Raw genomic sequence first — 22,139 nt, forward strand, 5'->3', positions numbered from 1 at the left:
CCCTCCCGCTTGTTCTTGCTCTGAATTAACCACTTTTGATCTTTCGCGCGCTGACAATGATAGTCTATCCTTACATCTGTCAGTCACTGTCGTTGTGCTTTTCTATTGGATGATACTCAAAATTGATGTCCACCCTCATCCAATCGTTGGATGGTGGTTATGCCAATGACAGAGGAAAAGCATTTGATTGGTAAATCTACGGTTACACAGCTGACCAGACATGTCCACCCCCACTCCACGACAAAAACAGGACAGGCCAGTTTATGAACTATTTTATTTTCTAACACAGACCATTTACATTTTGTTTTCAATGCAATGTCAAGAAAATATTGTCACCTGAGTTAGTAAAAGTAAGTGGAATCAAAATAACAATTAGTGTTTAATTGGGTAAGGTAAACAAGAGTTTGGGGGAAATGTAGCAAGATGATCTGGAGATAGGGGATGAAATGATCATGTATAGTCTAATGACATACAATTAAGATACAGCTACGTAAGTACTGTACTATGATTTAGTAACCTATTGTATGATGAGTCACATTTACAGTAAAAGGTGTGAGTAGTGTACTAACCATAACTGTACGTGGGTGGTGCTCTTTTGCTCCTGCTGTCATTCGCTCTGCGCAAGCGCAGAATGAATTTATAGCACCTCCTCGCGCATGCTCATTTCCAAATCCACAGGATCCGCTTTAAATCACTCGAAAGACAACGCATCCACAACACTGCTGGACATCTACGCATTATATTCCCTTTCTTAAATTAGCCCCCCTCAGCTTCGCGATACCGCCCCCAATTTCAGTGTCGGTACGGAGCCGCCAGGCCGGGACAGAGACGGAGAGAGAGCCCTCGGCCATGGAAGCGCTCGGACCCGGTAAGAAGATGATATGAGAAGCCTGTGTCGGGAGTGTGTGCGCCTGTTCATTGCTCAACTGGGGACCGTGGTTGTAGCTAGGCCTCGACGACAGAGAAAAAACAAACGAGCATACCAGGCCCAACGTGTGTAACATTAATACATCGGAGATAAGGTTATTTCCGTGACTACTACAGCCTGATAAGCACATGTTATGCAAGACAAAACGAGGGATCTTGTTTTGGTCAATCTCGGCTGCTGGTTTTCTATCTGAAGCAGCTCGATACGAGGGCTGGACGGCATTGTGTGTGTGGGGGGGATTTAACCAATACCTTCCTTCCGTGTCGTGTGTCTGTTGTTGTCTAGCCTATCGTTTCATCAGCAAACACGCTATTTTTTCAGCTTTATGATACGTTTAAAACGATTCCAGTTGAAATACGTATGCCCTCAAGCCCATATAGCATTAGAACATGTTAATATGAAGCCTAGTGGCTTTGTGCAATCGACAGTAGGGAAGGGAATGTTGTCGTCTCCCCGTACTGTCCTCCTCTCTACCTATTGAAAGCAACGAGAGACGCTAACTAACGTTACAATGCTGCCACACTGTCTTTGTTCACGCTAAAATATTTAAATATTATCGACTGTTTGTTGGCAGTAAATTATTTTAAAAGCGTGTTGGTATGCTTTCTTTCATTTCTGTCAGTGGTTTGCGCGCCACCATCGCCTGCCAGTGCCTTGGAGGAAATTATCATGCAGTCGTGCGTGCATGGAGCCTGGCTTTTGAAAGCTCGCGTACTCCATGACCATACCTACTATAACAGTCATTTTTACTGTGATGCAACTTCCAATTGACAGTTTACCAATATGTATAGTTCTTTCACACCTGATATACAACTAACTGTCATGCAGCTGGTGAGAATACCTCAGTCTTTATTATAAGGGATTAACAAGTTTTCACCTCTTTTGTTACCTGATTTATAAAAACAATTTTCACCAGCAATGAAACACTCATGCCATCAGCTCACTACCACAGCCTATACATTCTTCTCAATTTCCTGTTTGCCATTAAAATGTTAAATGTCACTAGGTGGAATTGATGGCCACATTGGCTACATCCATGCACAAACACAAGCTTGGGCATTTATCCATAGGCAAATATAATGGAATAATTTGCATTTTATGGTATTCTGGAAGGCTTCAATGTAACCTTGCTCCCTGTTATATAGAACCTACTCGTTTAGTATGCAACCCCTTCACAGCTGCCATTCTGCTCACTGTTGTCTGTGCCAAATCATCAAAAAGACCAAGTGATGGTCTTTCTAGAAATCATTGCAACGCAGTACACCCAAATAACCTCCTCAGACTTTTAGCTTTGCACCTTATCAGCTGCATCTCCCTGAGCATCATCACATACAGTACATGAAAGCTTGTTTAGGTAGAAAATGTAATTATCCTCACGGGGGGAATTAGTTTTGCTGCAGAATGATCCATAAAAACCGACCGTAAACAAAGGAGGAAATGTAGGACATGAAAATATGCAATTCACAAGGTTGCTGTTATAAGGACAGCAGGTGGGCATGTTCAGTAGGCTAACCTTAGTTGATCCATAATATGGGCCTAGGCAGTTTAATCTACAACACATACAGGCCGAGCTGGCCACTAGCTATCCCCTGTGTCTTGTGGTTGTGAATAGCTTACGTGCCCCAGCAGTCCCCAGGCCCCTCTATTCTCCACTGTGTAATCCAGGTGATTTACAGGTGACTGCACGTCCCTCACGGTCAATGTCATTACAGACTCATCAGCCCAGTGCATCCTGTCTGCAGGTTAAGGCCCCCCTGTCTCTCACTTGCACTAGAGTAAAAGCATGGATGCTTAATGGTAGTAGGCCTGTATGTTGACCATGACTGAAGTAGGTTTTGTATCTGTTACCACCATGAACCCTAACCTACTGCCTTTACCTGAGAGAGGGACACTCCCGAGTGGCGCAGTGGTCTAAGGCACTGCATCGCAGTGCTAGCTGTGCCACTAGAGATCCTGGTTCGAATCCAGGCTCTGTCGTAGCCTGCCGCGACCGGGAGACCCATGGGGCGGCGCACAATTGGCCCAGCGTCGTCCAGGGTAGGGGAGGGAATGGCCGGCAGGGATGTAGCTCAGTTGGTAGAGCATGGTGTTTGCAATGCCAGGGTTGTGGGTTCGTTTCCCACGGGGGGCCAGTATGAAAATGTATGCACTCACTAACTGTAAGTCGCTCTGGATAGGAGCGTCTGCTAAATGACTAAAATGTAATGTAAAATGTCTCCCAACATCTAGGCCTAACTCTATTGGCCATACTGTCACTCTTCAGACTTTTACTAACTACACCTTTCCATTACTACATAAATCACCTTAAAAATGTCAATTATAACGTTAATAGACCAACAACCAGTGCTCCTCATTTTAAGTCGGTTATGCTCAGTAATTTACTCACATTTTATCAAATAACCAGACAAAGCATTTTTGGCGGAAAAAGCATTATTTCCCAACAAATGTAATTGTGGTGGTCTGCTTTATCTGATAGCATTCTCCTTTGGTGCAGTGCAACCACGGTAACCAATAGGCGTTGTTTTGAGATTGGCTCTGATTGGCTTTGATCACGTAAGAATCAGTGCAGCCGCATGCGCACATCTTGGCCATGTGCAATGCATTCATTTGCTTGGGCAGTGGGCTTGATCATGTGCAATTTGCCTGAAGTGCATGTGACAGTCAGCCAGGCCCTGCAGGTTGCAACTGCAGACTTGAATCCATAGTTAAGGTACCAGTGAGACACCCCCCAGTCAGAAAGGTTTGGGGAGAAGGGAGGGGTCCAGGCATTCTACACAGTGACACACTGACAGCTCCTCTCAACCGCCCTGAGGCAGCAGCTGAGGGGGCTATATATAGGTCCGGTGCTGTTTTTGGTGAAAGTGGGTGAGTCGGGGTGACCCAACCTGACTGTTACACCCACTGGGATCCCTCTCTGAACCTTACCTACAGCACACGCACACACACTGTGCATCCCTGGGGCTGTTGTGGTTGGTCCTGTCGCAGTAACTTTTACAGGGACACGGGCTGAGAAGGAGGGTGGGGGGGCGAGGGGGGATGAGGGCATGCATGGAGCGTGTTTTTAGGAAGCAGAGGGAGGGTCCTGATTGTCACCCTCTGGGCTTCACTTGCTAACTGGAGCGTGGTGGTGCATTGGGTTCAGGACCCCCGCAGCCCGCTTGTTGTCAGTTGACAAAAGCATTCCCCTCCCTCCCTTACACCCAGCCTTCAATCTCAACTCTCCCCTTTCCCTCTCTATATGCTTTGAATCTTGAATGTCTATTAAAAAAAAATTAAAAAAAATTAATTGGATAGTTCCCCCTATTTTATAATAGATTCTTTAACACAAAGGCAAATTAAATGTAAGACACAAGTATACAATACAGTAGTGCATCCAACTTTCCAACATCCACCCAAATAATTGTCTAGATAAATTGCTAAGGACACATGCCTGTGAGTTAGTACTGGGGCTTGGTGCAATAGGCTTACACATTTTAATTTTGGGATATACACAAACAGTGTTCATGTTGTGCGTAACGGTAATCCTCGCCGTCTCTGCAGACCCTCATCTGGCCCTGCTGCCGTCTGTCTGACGCGCTGCTCTTTGTCTGGGGAGGGCCCTGTGCGTCGGTCTATGGTCTGGCTTGAGTGGGGTAGGGGCTTGGGCAGGACATTTGTTTTGTCCTCCCCTGTTGACCTATCTGGGTCGGAGGCCAGAGAGATGGATCAATCGTGTGTGTGTGGGCGGGTAGTCATGACCTGTTGGCGAGAGTTCATGTGGGAAACCGTGGTGATTGGACTGATTTCAGGAATTGATTGCGCAAATGTAAATAACAATTCGACAATAATGCAAAAAAAGAAATGGCAAATGCATGCAACAATTTCTGTTGGTCAGCTTTTATGAATTTCTGAGCATCCTGTCCAAATATAGCTTAGCTACCAATAATTTCACCCACATTGGTCATCGTGCTGCTTAGACTCATTGCCAAAACAAACAAATTGTATCTAAGACCAAAATGCCTCTTAACTACTACTTACTTGTCCTTTTTTCCTCTTAGTGTCATTTTAACAGGGTCTTATTCATTAGAGCACACCGTAGCAAAACATTTTGCAACGCAAACAAAACGAGCATTTCTTATTGGACAAGTTAAGGTAGCCCCTCATTGTTTGTCTGTTTTCTTCCGTTTTAGTACCTAGTGAATACGACCCAGCTGAAATGAATGTATCAACCAACAAATGTGTGTGTTTCTGTGTTTGGACCCCCCTATAGGCCCGCCGGCCCCCACCTCCCTCTTCCAGCCCCCACGGAGGCCTGGCATGGGCACCGTGGGGAAGCCCATCCGCCTGCTGGCCAATCACTTCCAGGTGCAGATTCCCAAGATTGATGTCTATCACTACGATATCGACATCAAGCCTGAGAAACGGCCTCGGAGGGTCAACAGGTATGGGGAGGGAAGGAGAGAAATGTCTCTTTCGAGTGGAACAAGAAGGTGGAAATTGATTTTCAGAGAGAGGGAAATTAATTTGATACTTTGAGGGTTTAGTTGTTTGGTAGAGGTTTTTAGTGGAGTTGAGGGAATGTCCTTGTTAGCGAAAGAAGTCAAACTCAAGTGAGTTGTACGTGTGAAAATAAAAATGGGTCTTCAACAGAGCAGCGGGTGGGAAGTGGTTTATTTGAACAATTTAATGTATAGGGAAAGACGGTGAAGACTGGGATCTTTTTGTGAATGCATTATCTGGCCATCTCATGATTCTCCTGTCTCACAGGGAGGTGGTGGACACAATGGTTCGGCACTTCAAGATGCAGATCTTTGGTGATCGACAACCGGGCTACGACGGGAAGAGGAACATGTATACGGCCCATCCTCTACCCATCGGGAGAGACAGGGTAAGCAATCGCCTTCATCACCATTGTACCTCTGGTTGTTGTGACCATGTAATGGGCAGTCTCTACTTCCCAGCACCTCTATCAGTTCTTGAAAGAGTTTTGAGTAGCCTCTGTTTTGACAGGTGTTTTTTTTTGCCACATCCAGAACCATCGATTTGATTCATCTGTGTATTCTAGGCCTTGACAAGTTTGTTTAGATGTATACACTGAGTGTACAAAACATCAGGAACACCTTCCTAATATTGAGTTGCACCCCCGTTTTGTCCTCAGAACAGCCTCAGTTTGTCGGGGCATGGACTCTATAAGGTGTCGAAAGCGTTCCACAGATATGCTGGCCCATGTTGACTCCAATGCTTCCCACAGTTGTCAAGTTGGCTGTATTTCCTTTGGGTGGTGGACCATTCTTGATACACACGGGAAACTGTTGAGCTTGAAAAACCCAGCAGCGTTGCAGTTCTTGACACACCCAAACTCGATCACCTGGCACCTACTACCATACCCTGTTCAAAGGCACTTAAATATTTTGTCTTGCCCAGTCACCCTCTGAATGGCACACACAGTGCATTCTGAAAGTATTCAAACCCCTTCACATTTTGCACATGTTGTTACGTTACAGCCTCATTCTAAAATTGATTAAATTACATTTTCCCTCATCAATCTACACACAATACCCCATAATGACAAAGCGAAAACAGGTTTGTAGATTTTTTAAAAACATTTTATAAATAAAAAAACCCAGGATATATCACATTTACATAAGTATTCAGACCCTTTACTCAGTACTTTGTTGAAGCGGCTTTGGCAGTGATTACAGCCTCGAGTCTTCTTTGGTATAACGCTACAAGCTTGGCACACCTGTATTTGAAGAGTTTCTCCCATTTATTCTCTACATATCCTCTCAAGCTCTGTCAGGTTGGATGGGGAGCGTCGCTGCACAGCTATTTTCAGGTCTCTCCAGAGATGTTAGATCGGGTTCAAGTCCGGGCTCTGGCTGGGCCACTCAAGGACATTCAGAGATTTGTCCCGAAGCAACTCCTGCATTGTCTTGGCTGTGTACTTAGGGTCGTTGTCCTGTTGGAAGGTGAACCTTTGCCCCAGTCTGAGGTCCTGAGCGCTCTGGAGCAGATTTTCATCAAGGATCTCTCTGTACTTTGCTCCGTTCATTTGTGTCTCGATCCTGACTAGTCTCCCAGTCCCTGCCGCTGAAAAACATCCCCAAAGCATGATGCTGCCACCACCATGCTTCACCGTAGGGATGGTTCCAGGTTTCCTCAAGATGTGCCACTTGGCATTCAGGCCAAGGAGTTCAATCTTGGTTTCATCAGACCAGAGAATCTTGTTTCTAAGAGTCCTTTAGGTGCCTTTTGGCAAACTCCAAGTGGGCTGTCATGTGCCTTTTACTGAGGAGTGGCTTCATCTGGCCACTCTACCATAAAGGCCTAATTGGTGGAGTGCTGCATAGATGGTTGTCCTTCTGGAAGGTTCTCCCATCTCCACAGAGGAACTCTGGAGTTCTCTGACCATCGGGTTCTTGGTCACCTCTCTGACCAAGGCCCTTCTACCCCGATTGCTCAGTTTGGCCGGGCAGCCAGCTCTAGGAAGAGTATTGGTGGTTCGAAAATTCTTCAATTTTAAGAATGATGGAGGCCACTGTGTTCTTGGGGACCTTCAAAGCTGCAGAAATGTTTTGATACCCTTCCCCAGATCTGTGCCTCGACACAATCCTGTCTCGGAGCTCTACGGACAATTATTTTGACCTAATGTCTTGTTATTTGGTCTGACATGCACTGTCAACTGTGGGACCTTACAGTCTCTGAATATCCTTGAGTGGCCCAGCCAGAGCCTGGACTTAAACTCAATCGAACATCTCTGGAGAGACCTGAAAATAGCTGTGCAGCGACTCTCCCCATCCAACCGGACAGAGCTTGAGAGGTTCTGCAAAAAAAATTAACCTGTTTTTGCTTTGTCATTATGAGGTATTGTGTGTAGATTCAGGAAATAAAACTATTTAATCCATTTTAGAATAAGGCTGTAACGTAACAAAATGTGGAACAAGTCAAGCGGTCTGAATACTTTCCGAATGCTCTGTAGATACACAATCCATGTCTCAATTGTCTCTTGGCTTAAAAATCCTTCTTAAACTGGTCTCCTCCCCTTCATCTACACTGATTTTAAGTGGATTTAACAAGTGACATCAATAAGGGATCATAGATTTCATCTGGAGGCACCTGGTCTGTCTGTCATGGCAAGAGCAAGTGTTCCTAATGTTTTGTACACTCAGTGTGGTTTAAGCGCATCACAAATGTGTTTTTATTTGTGGCTTTTCAACCATTTCCTAACACCCTGCCCTCTCTTGCTCTCTAGGTGGATTTGGAAGTAACTCTGCCGGGGGAGGGGAAGGACCAGACCTTCAAGGTGTCTTTGCAGTGGGTGTCGGTGGTGAGCCTGCAGATGCTCCTGGAGGCCCTGTCAGGCCACAATGAGGTCCCCGAGGACTCTGTTCAGGCCCTGGACGTCATCACCCGCCACCTGCCTTCCATGAGGTACACATGGCTTACACTATACATTTGCCAAGCTACAAAGTCAACATTTTGAAAAATGTATTAACACAAAAAAATGTGGTTTTTGGTCTTAATTTAGGGTTAGGCATTGGTAGGGCTGTTGTGGTGACCGTATTACCGGCCGTCATGACTGCAGTAAAATTCCACATGACCGTTGAGTCACGGCAATCTCCTTTTTTATGCACTCTGGACATGCATTGGTAGTACCCAACTCACTGACGATCATCAGGTTGCTAATGATGGGGTACTCAGGGCTCTATTGTCCCTTTTAACCACTCTGACGTCCATGCAAATGTCATCAAAATGGACAGCGCTTTCTAAGGTGGTGATTAATTTAAAACACCCATACGCATATTAGAGCTTATGCATAGGCCTATATACAGTTGAAGTCGGAAGTTTACATACACTTAGGTTGGAGTCATTAAAACTTGTTTTTCAACCACTCCACAAATTTCTTGTTAAAAAACTATAGTGTTGGATAGTCGGTTAGGATATCTACTTTGTACATGACACAAGTAATTTTTCCAACAATTGTTTACAGACAGATTATTTCACTTATAGATCACTGTATCACAATTCCAGTGGGTCAGAAATATTGACTAAATTGACTGGGCCTTTAAACTGCTTGAAAAATTCCAGAAAATGATGTCATGGCTTTAGAAGCTTCTGATAGGCTAATTGACATTATTTGAGTCAATTGGAGGTATGCCTTTTTTATTTTTTTATTTCACCTTTATTTAACCAGGTAAGCCAGTTGAGAACAAGTTCTCATTTACAACTGCGACCTGGCCAAGATAAAGCAAAGCAGTGCGATTTAAAAACAACACAGAGTTACATATGGGATAAACAAAACATAAAGTGGATGTATTTCAAGGCCTACCTTCCAACTCAGTGCCTCTTTGCTTGACATCATGGGAAAATGAAAAGAAATCGGGCAAGAACTCAGGAAAAAAAATGTAGACCTCCACAAGTCTGGTTCATCCTTGGGAGCAATTTCCAAACGCCTGAAGGTACCAAGTTCATCTGTACAAACAATAGTATGCAAGTATAAACACCATGGGATCACACAGCCGTCATACCGCTCAGGAAGGAGACGCGTTCTGTCCTCCTAGAGATGAACGTACTTTGGTGCGAAAAGTGAAAATCAATCCCAGAACAACAGCAAAGGTCCTTGTGAAGATGCTGGAGGAAACGGGTACAAACGTATCTATATCCACAGTAAAACGAGTCCTATATCAACATAACCTGAAAGGCTGCTCAGCAAGGAAGAAGCCACTGCTCAAAAACCGCCATAAAAAAAGCCAGACTACGGTTTGCAACTGCACATGGTGACAAAGATTGTACTTTTTGGAGAAATGTCCTCTGGTGTAATGAAACAGAAATAGAACTGTTTGGCCATAATGACCATCGTTATGTTTGGAGGAAAAAGGGGGTCCTTGCAAGCCGAAGAACACCATCCCAACCATGAAGCACGGGGGTGGCAGCATCATGCTGTGGGGGTGCTTTGTTGCAGGAGGGACTGGTGCACTTCACAAAATAGATGGCGTCATGAGGAAGGAAAATTAGGTGGATATATTGAAGCAACATCTCAAGACATCAGTCAGGAAGTTAAAGCTTGGTCGCAAATGAGTCTTCCAAATTGACAACCCCAAGCATACTTCCAAAGTTGTGGCAAAATGGCTTAAGGACAACAAAGTCAAGGTATTGGAGTGGCCATCACAAAGCCCTGATCTCAATCCTATAGAATATATGTGGGCAGAACTGAAAAAGTGTGTGCGAGCAAGGAGGCCTACAAACCTGACTCAGTTACACCAGCTCTGTCAGGAGGAATGGGCCCAAATTCACCCAACTTATTGTGGAAGGCTACCCAAAACATTTGACCCAAGTTAAACAATTTAAAGGCAATGCTACCAAATACTAATTGAGTGTATGTAAACTTCTGACCCACTGGGAATGTGATGAAATGAATAAAAGCTGAAATAAATAATTCTCTCTACTATTATTCTGCCATTTCACATTCTTAAAATAAAGTGGTGATCCTAACTGACCTAAGACTGCATTTTTACTAGGATTAAATGTCAGGAATTGTGAAAAACTGAGTTGAAATGTATTTGGCTAAGGTGTATGTAAACTTCCGACTTCAACTGTATGAGCCTAATCCAATTAAAATTGTGCCTTTATGCAACAGACAGCGTACCGCATATTACGCAGGGCAGAAAAACATACAAAAATGTAAGATATCTTTTGTACATAATTGGTGTAGCCTGTACCCCAAAATTAAACATTCATATTTGGCCTACATTTATAGTGAATTTGTATTTGATTTTGAATAGCCTATTAATAGGGCATTTTTTATAATTAATAGGCTGACCCATTCCCTTTAGCTACAGAATATCTCACGACTGTGCGTTTCGATCTCCTCCCCTCTCTCCTTCATTGCTTTCTCGAGCGCGCATAGAGATGGGCTGTCAACCGTTTAATGAAACATGTTTAGTTCTGAAAACATGTTACTATTGCTTTTTCCGGAACTGATTTCACTTGGTTTCCCAAGTGCACTGGGTAGCTGCAGGAACCGGGTTGGAGAGCCCATGGCATACAGAGTTTGGGTGAAATATCACCTGTCTCGCAGTGAGAGAGTGAAATAACCGGAGTAGCCTACCCCGCATGAGTGAAAAACAAACTGGTGGGGAAGTGGCCTCCATTCGAGTGCATACGGATGACATATCCTTTTGCCCCGGTTCCTGACCATTTGTATAATTGGCCATTTACTAATATGTAAAATTTGTTTAAATTAAGAATTACAAGATTACATTTAGATTAGTCTGATGGGTGAAAATATGATCACTTGATGAGAACAGCGTGTGGAGCCTGAGGCAAGGAACAAGCTTTTTTGCAACTTTCTCAAATTATCAATAGCCTATAGTTGCATCATATCTTTTGATTTCTAAGATATTCTAAGGTTTGTATCATTCACAACTAAAGTTGCCAAATAACTCTAAATATAGCGTATAGGACCTGTTTCAAATGATCACTTTTATGCTCAACACTGCAACTTCATATGCGCACTCGCTCCGGAATGGGAAAAATATCCTTTCTATTTTATTCAGCTAAGTTCAAATATATTCTTCTTACTATAAAATCATATAAGGTAATGGCACGGGACTTAAGCACATCTTGTCAGCTAAATGAACAAGCCTATGGCATGGCGCATAGCCAGATACCATACAGTAGGCCAACTCATTCTGTTCATCTGAAATATATTTTTCTTCAAATCATGTTTCTTTAGACCTGCCAAAAATATAAATGCAACATGTAATGCGTTGGTCCATTGTTTCATGAGCTGAAATAAAAGATCCCAGAAATCTTCCATATGCACAAAAAGCTTATTTCTGTAAAATGTTGTGCACATTTGTTTACATCCCTGTTAGTGAACATTTCTCATTTGCCAACATAATCCATCCACTTGACAGATGTGGCATATCAAGAAGCTGATTAAACAGCATGATCATTACACAGGTGCACCTTGTGCTGGGGACAATAAAAGGCCACTTTAAAATGTGCAGTTTTGCCACACAACACAATGCTACAGAAGTTTTTACTGAGCGTGCAATTGGCATTCTGTCTGCGGTAATTTCCTCCAGAACTGTTGCAAGAGAATTGGATGTTGAGTACTCTCCCATAAGCCGTCTCCAACGTTGTTTTAGAGAATTTGGCAGTACGTCCAACCGGCCTCACAAATGCAGACCACTTGTAACCACGCAAGCCCATGACCTCCACATCCTGCGTCTTCACCTGCGGAATCGTCTGAGACCAGCCACCCGGACAGAAGATGAAACGGTGGGTTTGCACAACCGAAGAATTTCTGCACAAACTGTCAGAAGCCGTCTCAGGGAAGCTCATCTGCTTGGTCATCGTCCTCACCAGGGTCTTGACCTGACTGCAGTTCTGCGTCGTAACCGACTTCAGTGGCCAAATGCTCACCTTCAATGGCCACTGGCATGCAGGAGAAGTGTGCTCTTCACAGATTAATCCTGGTCTCAACTGTACCGGGCAGATGGCAGACAGCATGTATGGTGTCGTGTGGGTGAGGGGTTTGATGTCAACGTTGTGAACAGAGTGCCCCATGGTGGGGTTATGGTATGGGCAGGCATAAGCTATGGAAAACGAATACATAAAATCGATGACAATTTGAATGCACAGAGATACCGTGACGAGATTCTGAGGCCCATTGTCGTGCCATTCATCCACTGCCATCACCTCATGTTTCAGCATAATGCACGGCCCCATGTCGCAAGGATCTGTACAGGATTTCTGGAAGCTGACAATGTCCCAGTTCTTCCATGGCCTGCATACTCACCAGGCATGTCACCCATTGAGCAAATTTGGGATGCTCTGGATCGACGTGCTCAACAGCGTGTTCGAGTTCCCGCCAATATCCAGCAACTTCACACAGCCATTAAAGAGGAGTGGGACAACATTCTAAAGGCCAGTCAACAGCCTGATGAACTCTATGTAACTCTATGCATTTGTCGTGCAGCATTAGGTGAATGGTGGTCACACCAGATACTGAATGCTTTTCTGATCCACGCCCCTACCGTAAAAAAAAAAAAAAACCTCTACGGGATCGGTGTCCCGTATACGGGACGGTTGAGCAAATGTGCACTAATGTGATTAACATGACTGTTGTAAGTAACAGTAAACTTTCCAGGACATCGATTAACAAGCTTTCTGCCCATATAAGACAAGTCTAACTGCACTGTCCAATTTACAGTAGCTATTACAGTGAAAAAATACCATGCTATTGTTTGAGTGCACAACAACAAAAAACTTGTACTTACATTCAGTAATCTTGCTCTGATTTGTCATCCTAAGGGTCCCAGAGATAAAATGTAGCATAGTTTTGTTTGATAAATTCCATTTTTATATTCAAATGTAGGAACTGGGGTTCTACAGTTTGAATCCCTGCTGTCTCTGGCTCCACACCCACCCCGCCCGGCCATCTAGATGTGTGAAAGTTAGTGCATAAGCTAATGATCCATTTTGTATGACATTCCTGGGAGTGTAAACTTACATTTTGTATTACCATATCATTTTTGTATGTTCTCTATAGTTATGTACTTGAAAATGTATCAATTGACCAATTCAGCACATTTGGGCAGATTTAATACAAAATAGTCCAGTATTGCAATGCTTCACTGGATCAGTCTGAAACGTTGCACACACACAGGTGCCGTCTAGTGGACAATATCTAAATTGCGCCTAAACTGTAATTTTATATTGTGGCCTTTCTCTTGCATTTCAAAGATGATTAAACAAAAAAAGAACAAAAAACGCATGTTATCTTTCACCAGATCTAATGTGTTATGTTCTCCTACATTTTTTATTTCACATTTCCACAAACTTTCCTTTCAAATGGTATCAAGAATATGCATATCCTTGCTTCAGGTCCTGAGCTACAGGCAGGTAGATTTGGTTAATTAACGGTGAATTACAGCGAGACCGGCAATTTTTTGCATGACAATAACCGGCTGACAAAATGTAATGACCGACACAGCTCTAGGCATAGGTACATGGCTTTTATAACATGGCCCCATAACACCTCTCTCTACCTGTGACAAAATATGTATCAAATAGCCTTGCCCATATAGACGGTGGCCTGTTTCCATACAAAACTCCCAAACAAATAACTCTGCCTATGGACTAATTCCATAAGAACAAACGTGAGACCTTTTTGGAGATTTTTCCCAGAGAACTTCCGTTGTGTCATTCTGAGGTGTAAAGAGTGATATCTCACAGAATAATCTTGTCTGGCATTTCTTGCTCCCATCTGACTCTCCATGTGGATGTTTCCAGGTACACCCCAGTGGGGCGCTCCTTCTTCTCCCCTCCAGAGGGCTACTACCACCCCCTGGGCGGAGGGAGGGAGGTGTGGTTTGGCTTCCATCAGTCGGTCCGTCCTGCCATGTGGAACATGATGCTCAACATCGATGGTAAGAGCCCTTTTAAGGGTTAGACTTAATTATCTTCTGACTGTTAGTCAATACATTGACTCAATCATTAAAAAAATCCCAGGCTATGTGTGTGCTTGTACATTTTGTGTTGGAGTAATATAACATGGATTGATGGTTTCTTTGGTCATGAACCCTACATTTCCTTTGTCCCCCCACAGTCTCTGCCACCGCTTTCTACCGTGCCCAGCCTGTGATCGAGTTCATGTGCGAGGTGCTCGACATCCAGAACATCAACGAGCAGACCAAGCCACTCACCGACTCCCAACGCGTCAAGTTCACCAAGGAGATCCGAGGTGGGTGGGGACCTGCAGGTCAGACAAATGTTTTTACCATGTTTCTACACACCAAGGCTGCATCTGAAATGGCACCCTATAGACGTGTTAGCTGGCAACGTCACGAAAACAATGCGCACGCTTCAATGGGGCAGAAGTCTGTGTGTTGTGATTCTGGATGGCCAGAAAGCTAGCAACAATGACAAGAAGCTGCCATGTGGGGAATCGTAGGTGTCTCGTTTTATCTTGTTCTTGATACCATGTCTTGAGTTGACTGATGTCACGTCTATCCTAATATGGCAAAAATTTGCTAGCTAATGAACAACTGTAACGATGTATTTGAGACATTTACATTTTTTGTCATTTAGCAGACGCTCTTATCCAGAGTGACTTACAGTTTTAGTGAGTGCATACATTTTTCATACTGGCCCCACGTGGGAATCGAACCCACAACCCTGGCGTTGCAAGCGCCATGCTCTACCAACTGAGCTACAGGAGGCCCTATGACGAGTGCTCATTGTGCAAATGAAGTTTGTTTTCAATAAATATTGGGAGACTAAATATAGTTTCAATGTTGTCAACAATCTAAGGCAACCCCATAGTTGCGTACGCGTCGGTTTTGTTGCTAAACAACCAAGCCGTCTATTCACTATATAATGCATTACTTTTGGGCCCTGGTCAAAAGTCGTGCACTACATAGGGAATAGGGTGACATTTCGGAGGTGCCCCACACCTTATTAGACGGCATCCACCCACCCAGACAATTGTACTGTACTACATGTTAGTGTACCTCAGGGTCGCGTGTCAAGTCCATTGCAATTCAGGAAGCTTGAGAATTGTGAAAAATCTTTACTGAAAATAAATTACCCTTTGTAACTCGTATCTCTTGACTTGGAATTTCAATGGATAGGAATTGAGATGGAATTGACACCCATCTGTGATGTACACCCATAATCTGCACTATGGGCTGAATCCTAACGTGAGATATGCATGCTTGACTCTTAACTTACTGTAACTTTTGTGTAAATCATGCATTGCTGTGAATGGGTTTTGAGTTATGCACAGCCATCCCAAGTTCGACTTAGGCCATGTTAAAAGGCAATCCGTCACCAATAAGAGCAAAACCACGGTCTTGCTCAACAGTCAAAGATGGAGTGACTCACCAACTGTCTACATTTTCAATGATGCTAAAATGTCAGTTTCAAACTCCACTCGTTATCTCTCCCATCTTTTTATTAGTCTGTGGCCCTATTTTGATGTGCTCTTCTGGGTGTTTCTATGTATATGTTTTTCGCTCTCAGGTCTGAAAGTCGAGGTCACCCACTGTGGTCAGATGAAGAGAAAGTATCGCGTGTGCAATGTCACTCGCCGCCCCGCCAGCCACCAAACGTAAGTGCTGCACTAGTTGCTACACATTCCAGTTAGCGTCTTCCACGTGTCCCTACGGCCCTAGCCGCCCTACGTGAAGTTTCTCTTCTGATTATATATAATTTTTTTTATCAACCTATGCTAAAATACAAACCATCTCGATCTCTTGATACAATATCATGTTGATGCAAAACCCAAGACAAGAAGCATTGCTCTTTTGGTTTATTAATATGGTGTATTATTATGTCCTTGTCTGCCTGTTGCTCAGGTTCCCCTTACAGTTGGAGAATGGCCAGGCCATGGAGTGTACAGTGGCTCAGTACTTCAAGCAGAAGTACAGCCTACAGCTCAAATACCCCCACCTGCCCTGCCTACAAGTGGGGCAGGAACAGAAGCACACTTATCTACCCCTGGAGGTGAGAGGGTGGCTCTAAAACACACACACACACCTCAAATTAACCCCTACTGTATGTATAGAGTACACAAGAGTTCGCTGCAAGTGATGTTTCTCTCACAGTGGTCTACCAAGCGTTCGTGGCTTTGACGAAATTACCTGAAGGCAACACTGATGCACTCATTGCACCTATGCATTTTCGTACCTAGGCATGGTCAGACTTTAGTTTCCAGCTTACTGCCGTTCATTAGGCACCAAATGGAAGCGGACGGAAACAGGAGTACCTGGACTTGTCCAATAAAAAACAATATTTTTCATGTTTTTCCATTACTTGAATACTGTGATAGAGGAAGGCCCTAAAAATGGTCAAAGACTCGAGCCACCCTAGTCATAGACTGTTCTCTCTGCTACCAAGCGGTACTGGAGTGCCAAGTCTAGGTCCAAAAGGCTTCTTAACAGCTTCTACCCCCAAGCCATAAGAGTCCTGAACAGCTAATCATGGCTACCCAGACTATTTGCCCCCCCCTCACCCCAACCCCCTCTTTTACACTGCTGCTACTCTGTTTATTATTTATGCATAGTCACTTTAACTCTACCCACATGTACATTTTTACCTCAATTACCTCGACTAACCAGTGCCCCCGCACATTGACTCTGTACCGGTACCCCCTGTGTATAGCCTCCCTGGTGTTATTTTATTTTACTACTGCTCTTTAATTACTTGCTATTTTATATTTTTTTACTTATCCATTTTTTACTTAACACTTTATTTATTTTCTTAACTGCATTGTTGGTGAAGGGCTTGTAAGTAAGCATTTCACTGTACACCTGTTGTATTCGGCGCATGTGGCAAATCAAATTTGATTTGATATTCAGTAACTAACTATTCTGTCCGCATACAGGTTTGTAATATTGTGGCCGGGCAGCGCTGCATCAAGAAGCTGACAGATAACCAGACCTCCACCATGATCAAAGCTACAGCACGTTCTGCACCCGACAGGCAGGAAGAGATCAGCCGACTGGTGAGTGACTACTGCTCCCTCGGTGGTGGGAGTGTTAACTGCAACACAGGAAGTGGAGAGCTGTAGTCTGAGGCAGCCATGAGGTTTTTGCAAGGAAAATGCACTGTTGTGTCTTTTGAGTGTTAGCCATGTCAGTGTTACTGTTTTCTAAAGATGTGTGGTTGTCCAGAAACGGTCCCCAGTCTTGAAACACCAACCTCAATACACGTATCTCTTGCCTGGCGTCATATGGTTTCCCTGCTCTGAATATTCCATGTCCCCCCCAATTTCATAGAGGCTGGGTTGCTGTAAGGTAACCGTTTGTGTAAAAAGGGCTTTATGAATTGATTGATCCGTTATTGGTATTGCTGATGGTCGATTGAGGTAGAACTCTAAATGATTGATTCACAACTCAAAAAATTTGACCCATTACCTTGATTCGGTCCTTTTTGTAGCAAAATTTGATATGGTGTTTTTTTCACATTGGTTAAAAGTAGAGACTCGGAGCTAGAACATTTTAAATCTTACACTGCAGTTGAGGAACAATGGGAAAGTAAATCTGCTTTGAAAGTTGACAAACTTGTAACCCCACCAGAAAATGGCCTGTGACTGTTTTGGTACACCTACTGGAGAGCTCTTCTTTGTCTACACCCATTCAGCATTGTTCACACCCTCTTAAGCCTTAGACCCACCCATCTCTTTAAGGATACATGTGTGAGGCCATGTGCTAAACAGAGTAAGGTAGTGTAGTTAACAACCAAAGATGAAGACTAAAAGTGTCGAAATTGGTAGTGAAAATACACTATCTAGTCCTTGGCCTACATCCTAATCGGTCTTTGGTGCATGTCATGTTTTTATTTTATTTTATTTCACCTTTTATTTAACCAGGTAGGCCAGTTGAGAACAAGTTCTCATTTACAACTGCGACCTGGCCAAGATAAAGCAAAGCAGTGCGATTTAAAAACAACAACAGTTACATATGGGGTAAACAAAACATAAAGTCAAAAATACAACAGAAAATATATATACAGTGTGTGCGAATGTAGTAAATTATTACATTTACATTTTAGTCATTTAGCAGACGCTCTTATCCAGAGCGACTTACAGTTAGTGAATACATATATATTTTATGGAGGTAAGGCAATAAATAGGCCATAGTGCAAAATAGTTACAATTTCGTATTAACACTGGAATGATAGATGTGCAAAAGATGATGTGCAAATAGATACTGGGGTGCAAGTCATTGGCAGCAGAGAACTGGATGGAATGGTGGCCAAAGGAGGTGTTGGCTTTGGGGATGACCAGTGAGATATACCTGCTGGAGCGCAGACTACGGGTGGGTGTTGCTATGGTGACCAGTGAGATAAGATAAGACGGGGAATTGCCTAACAGTGCTTTATAGATGACCTGGAGCCAGTGGGTTTGGCGACGAATATGTAGTGAGGGCCAGCCAACAAGAGCATACAGGTCACAATGGTGGGTAGTATATGGGGCTTTGGTGACAAAACGGATGGCACTGTGATAGACTACATCCAATTTGCTGAGTAGTGTTGGAGGCTATTTTGTAAATGACATCGCCGAAGTCAAGGATCGGTAGGATAGTCAGTTTTACGAGGGCATGTTTGGCAGCATGAGTGAAGGAGGCTTTGTTGCGAAATAGGAAGCAGATTCTAGATCTAACTTTTGATTGGAGATGCTTAATGTGAGTCTGGAAGGAGAGTTTACAGTCTAACCAGACACCTAGGTATTTGTAGTTGTCCATGTACTCTAGGTCAGACCCGCCGAGAGTAGTGATTCTAGTCGGGTGGGCGGGTGCAAGCATCGTTTGGTTGAAGAGCATGCATTTAGTATTTAAGAGCAGTTGGAGGCTACGGAGGGAGTGTTGTATGGCATTGAAGCTCGTTTGGAGGTTTGTTAACACAGTGTCCAATGAAGGGCCAGATGTATACAAAATGGTGTCGTCTGCATAGAGGTGGATCCGAGCGTCACCAGCAGCAAGAACAACATCATTGATATACACAGAGAATAGAGTCGGCCCAAGAATTGCACCCCCATAGACTGCCAGAGGTCCAGACAACAGGCCCTCTGATTTGACACATTGAACTCTATCTGAGAAGTAGTTGGTGAACCAGGCGAGGCAGTCATTTGAGAAACCAAGGCTATTTAGTCTGCCAATAAGAATGCGGTGGTTGACAGAGTCAAGCTTTGGCCAGGTCGATGAAGACGGCTGCGCAGTACCGTCTTTTATCGATCGCATTTATAATATTGTTTAGGACCTTGAGCGTGGCTGAGGTGCACCCATGACCAGCTCAGAAACCGGATTGCATAGCGGAGAAGGTACGGTGGGATTCGAAATGGTCGGTGATCTGTTTGTTGACTTGGCTTTCAAAAACTTTCGAAAGGCAGGGCAGGATGGATATAGGTCTGTAACAGTTTGGATCTAGAGTGTCACCCCCTTTGAAGAGGGGGATGACTGCGGCAGCTTTCCAATCTCTGGGGATCTCAGACGTTACGAAAGAGAGGTTGAACAGGCTAGGAATGGGGGTTGCGACAATTTCGGCAGCTAATTTTAGAAAGAAAGGGTCCAGATTGTCTAGCCCAACTGATTTGTATGGGTCCAGATTGTTCAGCTCTTTCAGAACATCAGCTGTCTGAATTTGTGTAAAGGAGAAGCGGAGGGGGCATGGGCAAGTTGCAGCGGAGGGTGCAGAGCTGGTGGCCGGGGTAGTGGTAGCCAGGTGGAAAGCATGGCCAGCCGTAGCAAAATGCTTGTTGAAATTCTCGATTATTGTAGCTTTATCGGTGGTGACCCTGAAAAGTTGCATATCGCGGGGGCTGTTCGATGCTAATGCAGTACGCCACAGGATGTTTTTGTGGTCTTCACATTACCGTCTCTGGGAAACGCACACTATATCAAATATAATCAAAGTTGATTTGTCACATTCACAGGGTACAGTGAAATGGTTACTTGCATAGTCTTTTGTTTAGACCCATAATCCTAACCCGTACTACTATGCACCGTGCATGAATCTGCAGGTACAGTGCATTGCAAAAGTATTCATCCCCCTTGGCGTTTTTCCTATTTTGGTGCATTACAACCTGTAATTTTTATTTGGATTTCATGTAATGGACATACACAAAATAGTCCAAATTGGTGATTTAATAACTTGTTTAAAAAAAATCAAAAACATAAATCACGGAAATGTATTGCTTGCATATGTATTCACCCCCTTTGCTATGAAGCCCCTAAATAAGATCTGGTGCAACCAATTACCTTCAGAAGTCACATAATTAGTTAGACTGCACACAGGTGGACTTTATTTAAGTGTCACATGATCTCAGTATATATACACCTGTTCTGAAAGGCCTCAGAGTCTGCAACACCTCTAAGCAAGGGGCACCACCAAGCAAGCGGCACCATGAAGCTCTCCAAACAGGTAACGGACAAAGTTGTGGAGAAGTACAGATTAGGGTTGGGTTATAAAAAAAGTATCCGAAACTTTGAACATCCCACGGAGCACCATTTTTAAATCCATTATTAAAAAAATGGAAAGAATATGGCACCACAACAAACCTGCCAAGAGAGGGCCGTCACCAAAACTCACGGACCAGGCAAGGAGGGCATTAATCAGAGAGGCAACAAAGGGACCAAAGATAACCCTGAAGGAGCTGCAAAGCTCCACAGCGGAGATTGGAGTATCTGTCCATAGGATTACTTTAAGCCGTACACTCCACAGAGCTGGGCTTAGACATTTGGTGTTCGCCTAAAGGCATGTGGGAGACACCCCAAACATATGGAAGAAGGTAGTCTGGTCAGATGAGACTAAAATTGAGCTTTTTGGCCATCAAGGAAAACGCTATGTCTGGCGCAAACCCAACACCTCTCATCACCCCGATGAACACCTTCCCCACATTGAAGCATGATGGTGGCAGCATTATGCTGTGGGGATGTTTTTAATCGGCAGGGACTGGGAAACTGGTCAGAATTTGAAGGAATGATGGATGGTACTAAATACAGGGGAATTCTTGACGGAAACCTGTTTCAGTCTTCCAGAGATTTGAGACTGGGACGGAGGTTCACCTTCCAGCAGGACAATGACCCTAAGCATACTGATAAAGCAACACTGGTTTAAGGGGAAACATTTAAATGTATTGGAATGGCCTAGTCAAAGGCCAGACCTCAATCCAATTGAGAATCTGTGGTATGACTTAAATATTGCTGTACTCCAGCGGAACCCATCCAACTTGAAGGAGCTGGAGCAGTTTTGCCTTGAAGAATGGTCAAAAATCCCAGTGGCTAGATGTGCCAAGCTTATAGAGACATACCCCAAGAGACTTGCAGCTGTAATTGCTGCAAAATGTGGCTCTACAAAGTATTGACTTTTTGGGGGGGTGAATAGGTATGCACGCTCAACTTCTGTTTCTTTTGTCTTATTTCTTGTTTGTTTCACAATTTAAAAAAATATTTTGCATCTTCAAAGTGGTAGGCATGTTGTGTAAATGATACAAACCCCCCAAAAATTGTAATTCCAGGTTGTAAGGCAACAAAATAGGAAAAATGCAGAGGGGGGTGAATACTTTCGCAAGCCACGGTAGCTAAAGCTAACCAACTAGGTTCAATGTTAGCTAGCTAACATTAGGCTATAACTAGCAATGCAAATGGTTTTCTGAGATACTAATAATATTGCTACACAGCTCATACACGTAACGTTTGCTAACAAGCCAGCCAGCTAACGT

General features: G+C 43.8%; 1 protein-coding gene across 8 annotated transcripts in view; it reads left to right on the forward strand.

Moving 5' to 3' along the window:
* Positions 1-690: 690 nt before the first annotated feature.
* Positions 691-22,139, forward strand: part of LOC311109529 (protein argonaute-4) — a 34,117-nt gene continuing 12,668 nt past the window's right edge. For 4 of the 8 annotated variants that reach the window (XM_084152446.1, XM_084152447.1, XM_084152450.1 and 1 more), the window contains exons 1-9: positions 768-868; positions 5,178-5,349; positions 5,675-5,795; positions 8,160-8,338; positions 14,210-14,346; positions 14,526-14,678; positions 15,941-16,028; positions 16,276-16,423; positions 17,304-17,423. In XM_084152446.1, coding sequence (XP_084008572.1) covers positions 850-868; positions 5,178-5,349; positions 5,675-5,795; positions 8,160-8,338; positions 14,210-14,346; positions 14,526-14,678; positions 15,941-16,028; positions 16,276-16,423; positions 17,304-17,423 — 1,137 coding nt within the window. In that variant the 5' untranslated portion in view covers positions 768-849. Of the gene's footprint in view, positions 869-5,177; positions 5,350-5,674; positions 5,796-8,159; positions 8,339-14,209; positions 14,347-14,525; positions 14,679-15,940; positions 16,029-16,275; positions 16,424-17,303; positions 17,424-22,139 lie in introns of all 8 variants that reach the window. The other 4 variants (XM_084152448.1, XM_084152449.1, XM_084152452.1 and 1 more) reach the window with 2 other exon arrangements.

Source organism: Coregonus lavaretus, assembly GCF_964263955.1.
Source record: "Coregonus lavaretus genome assembly, chromosome: 3".
Taxonomy (NCBI): domain Eukaryota; kingdom Metazoa; phylum Chordata; class Actinopteri; order Salmoniformes; family Salmonidae; genus Coregonus; species Coregonus lavaretus.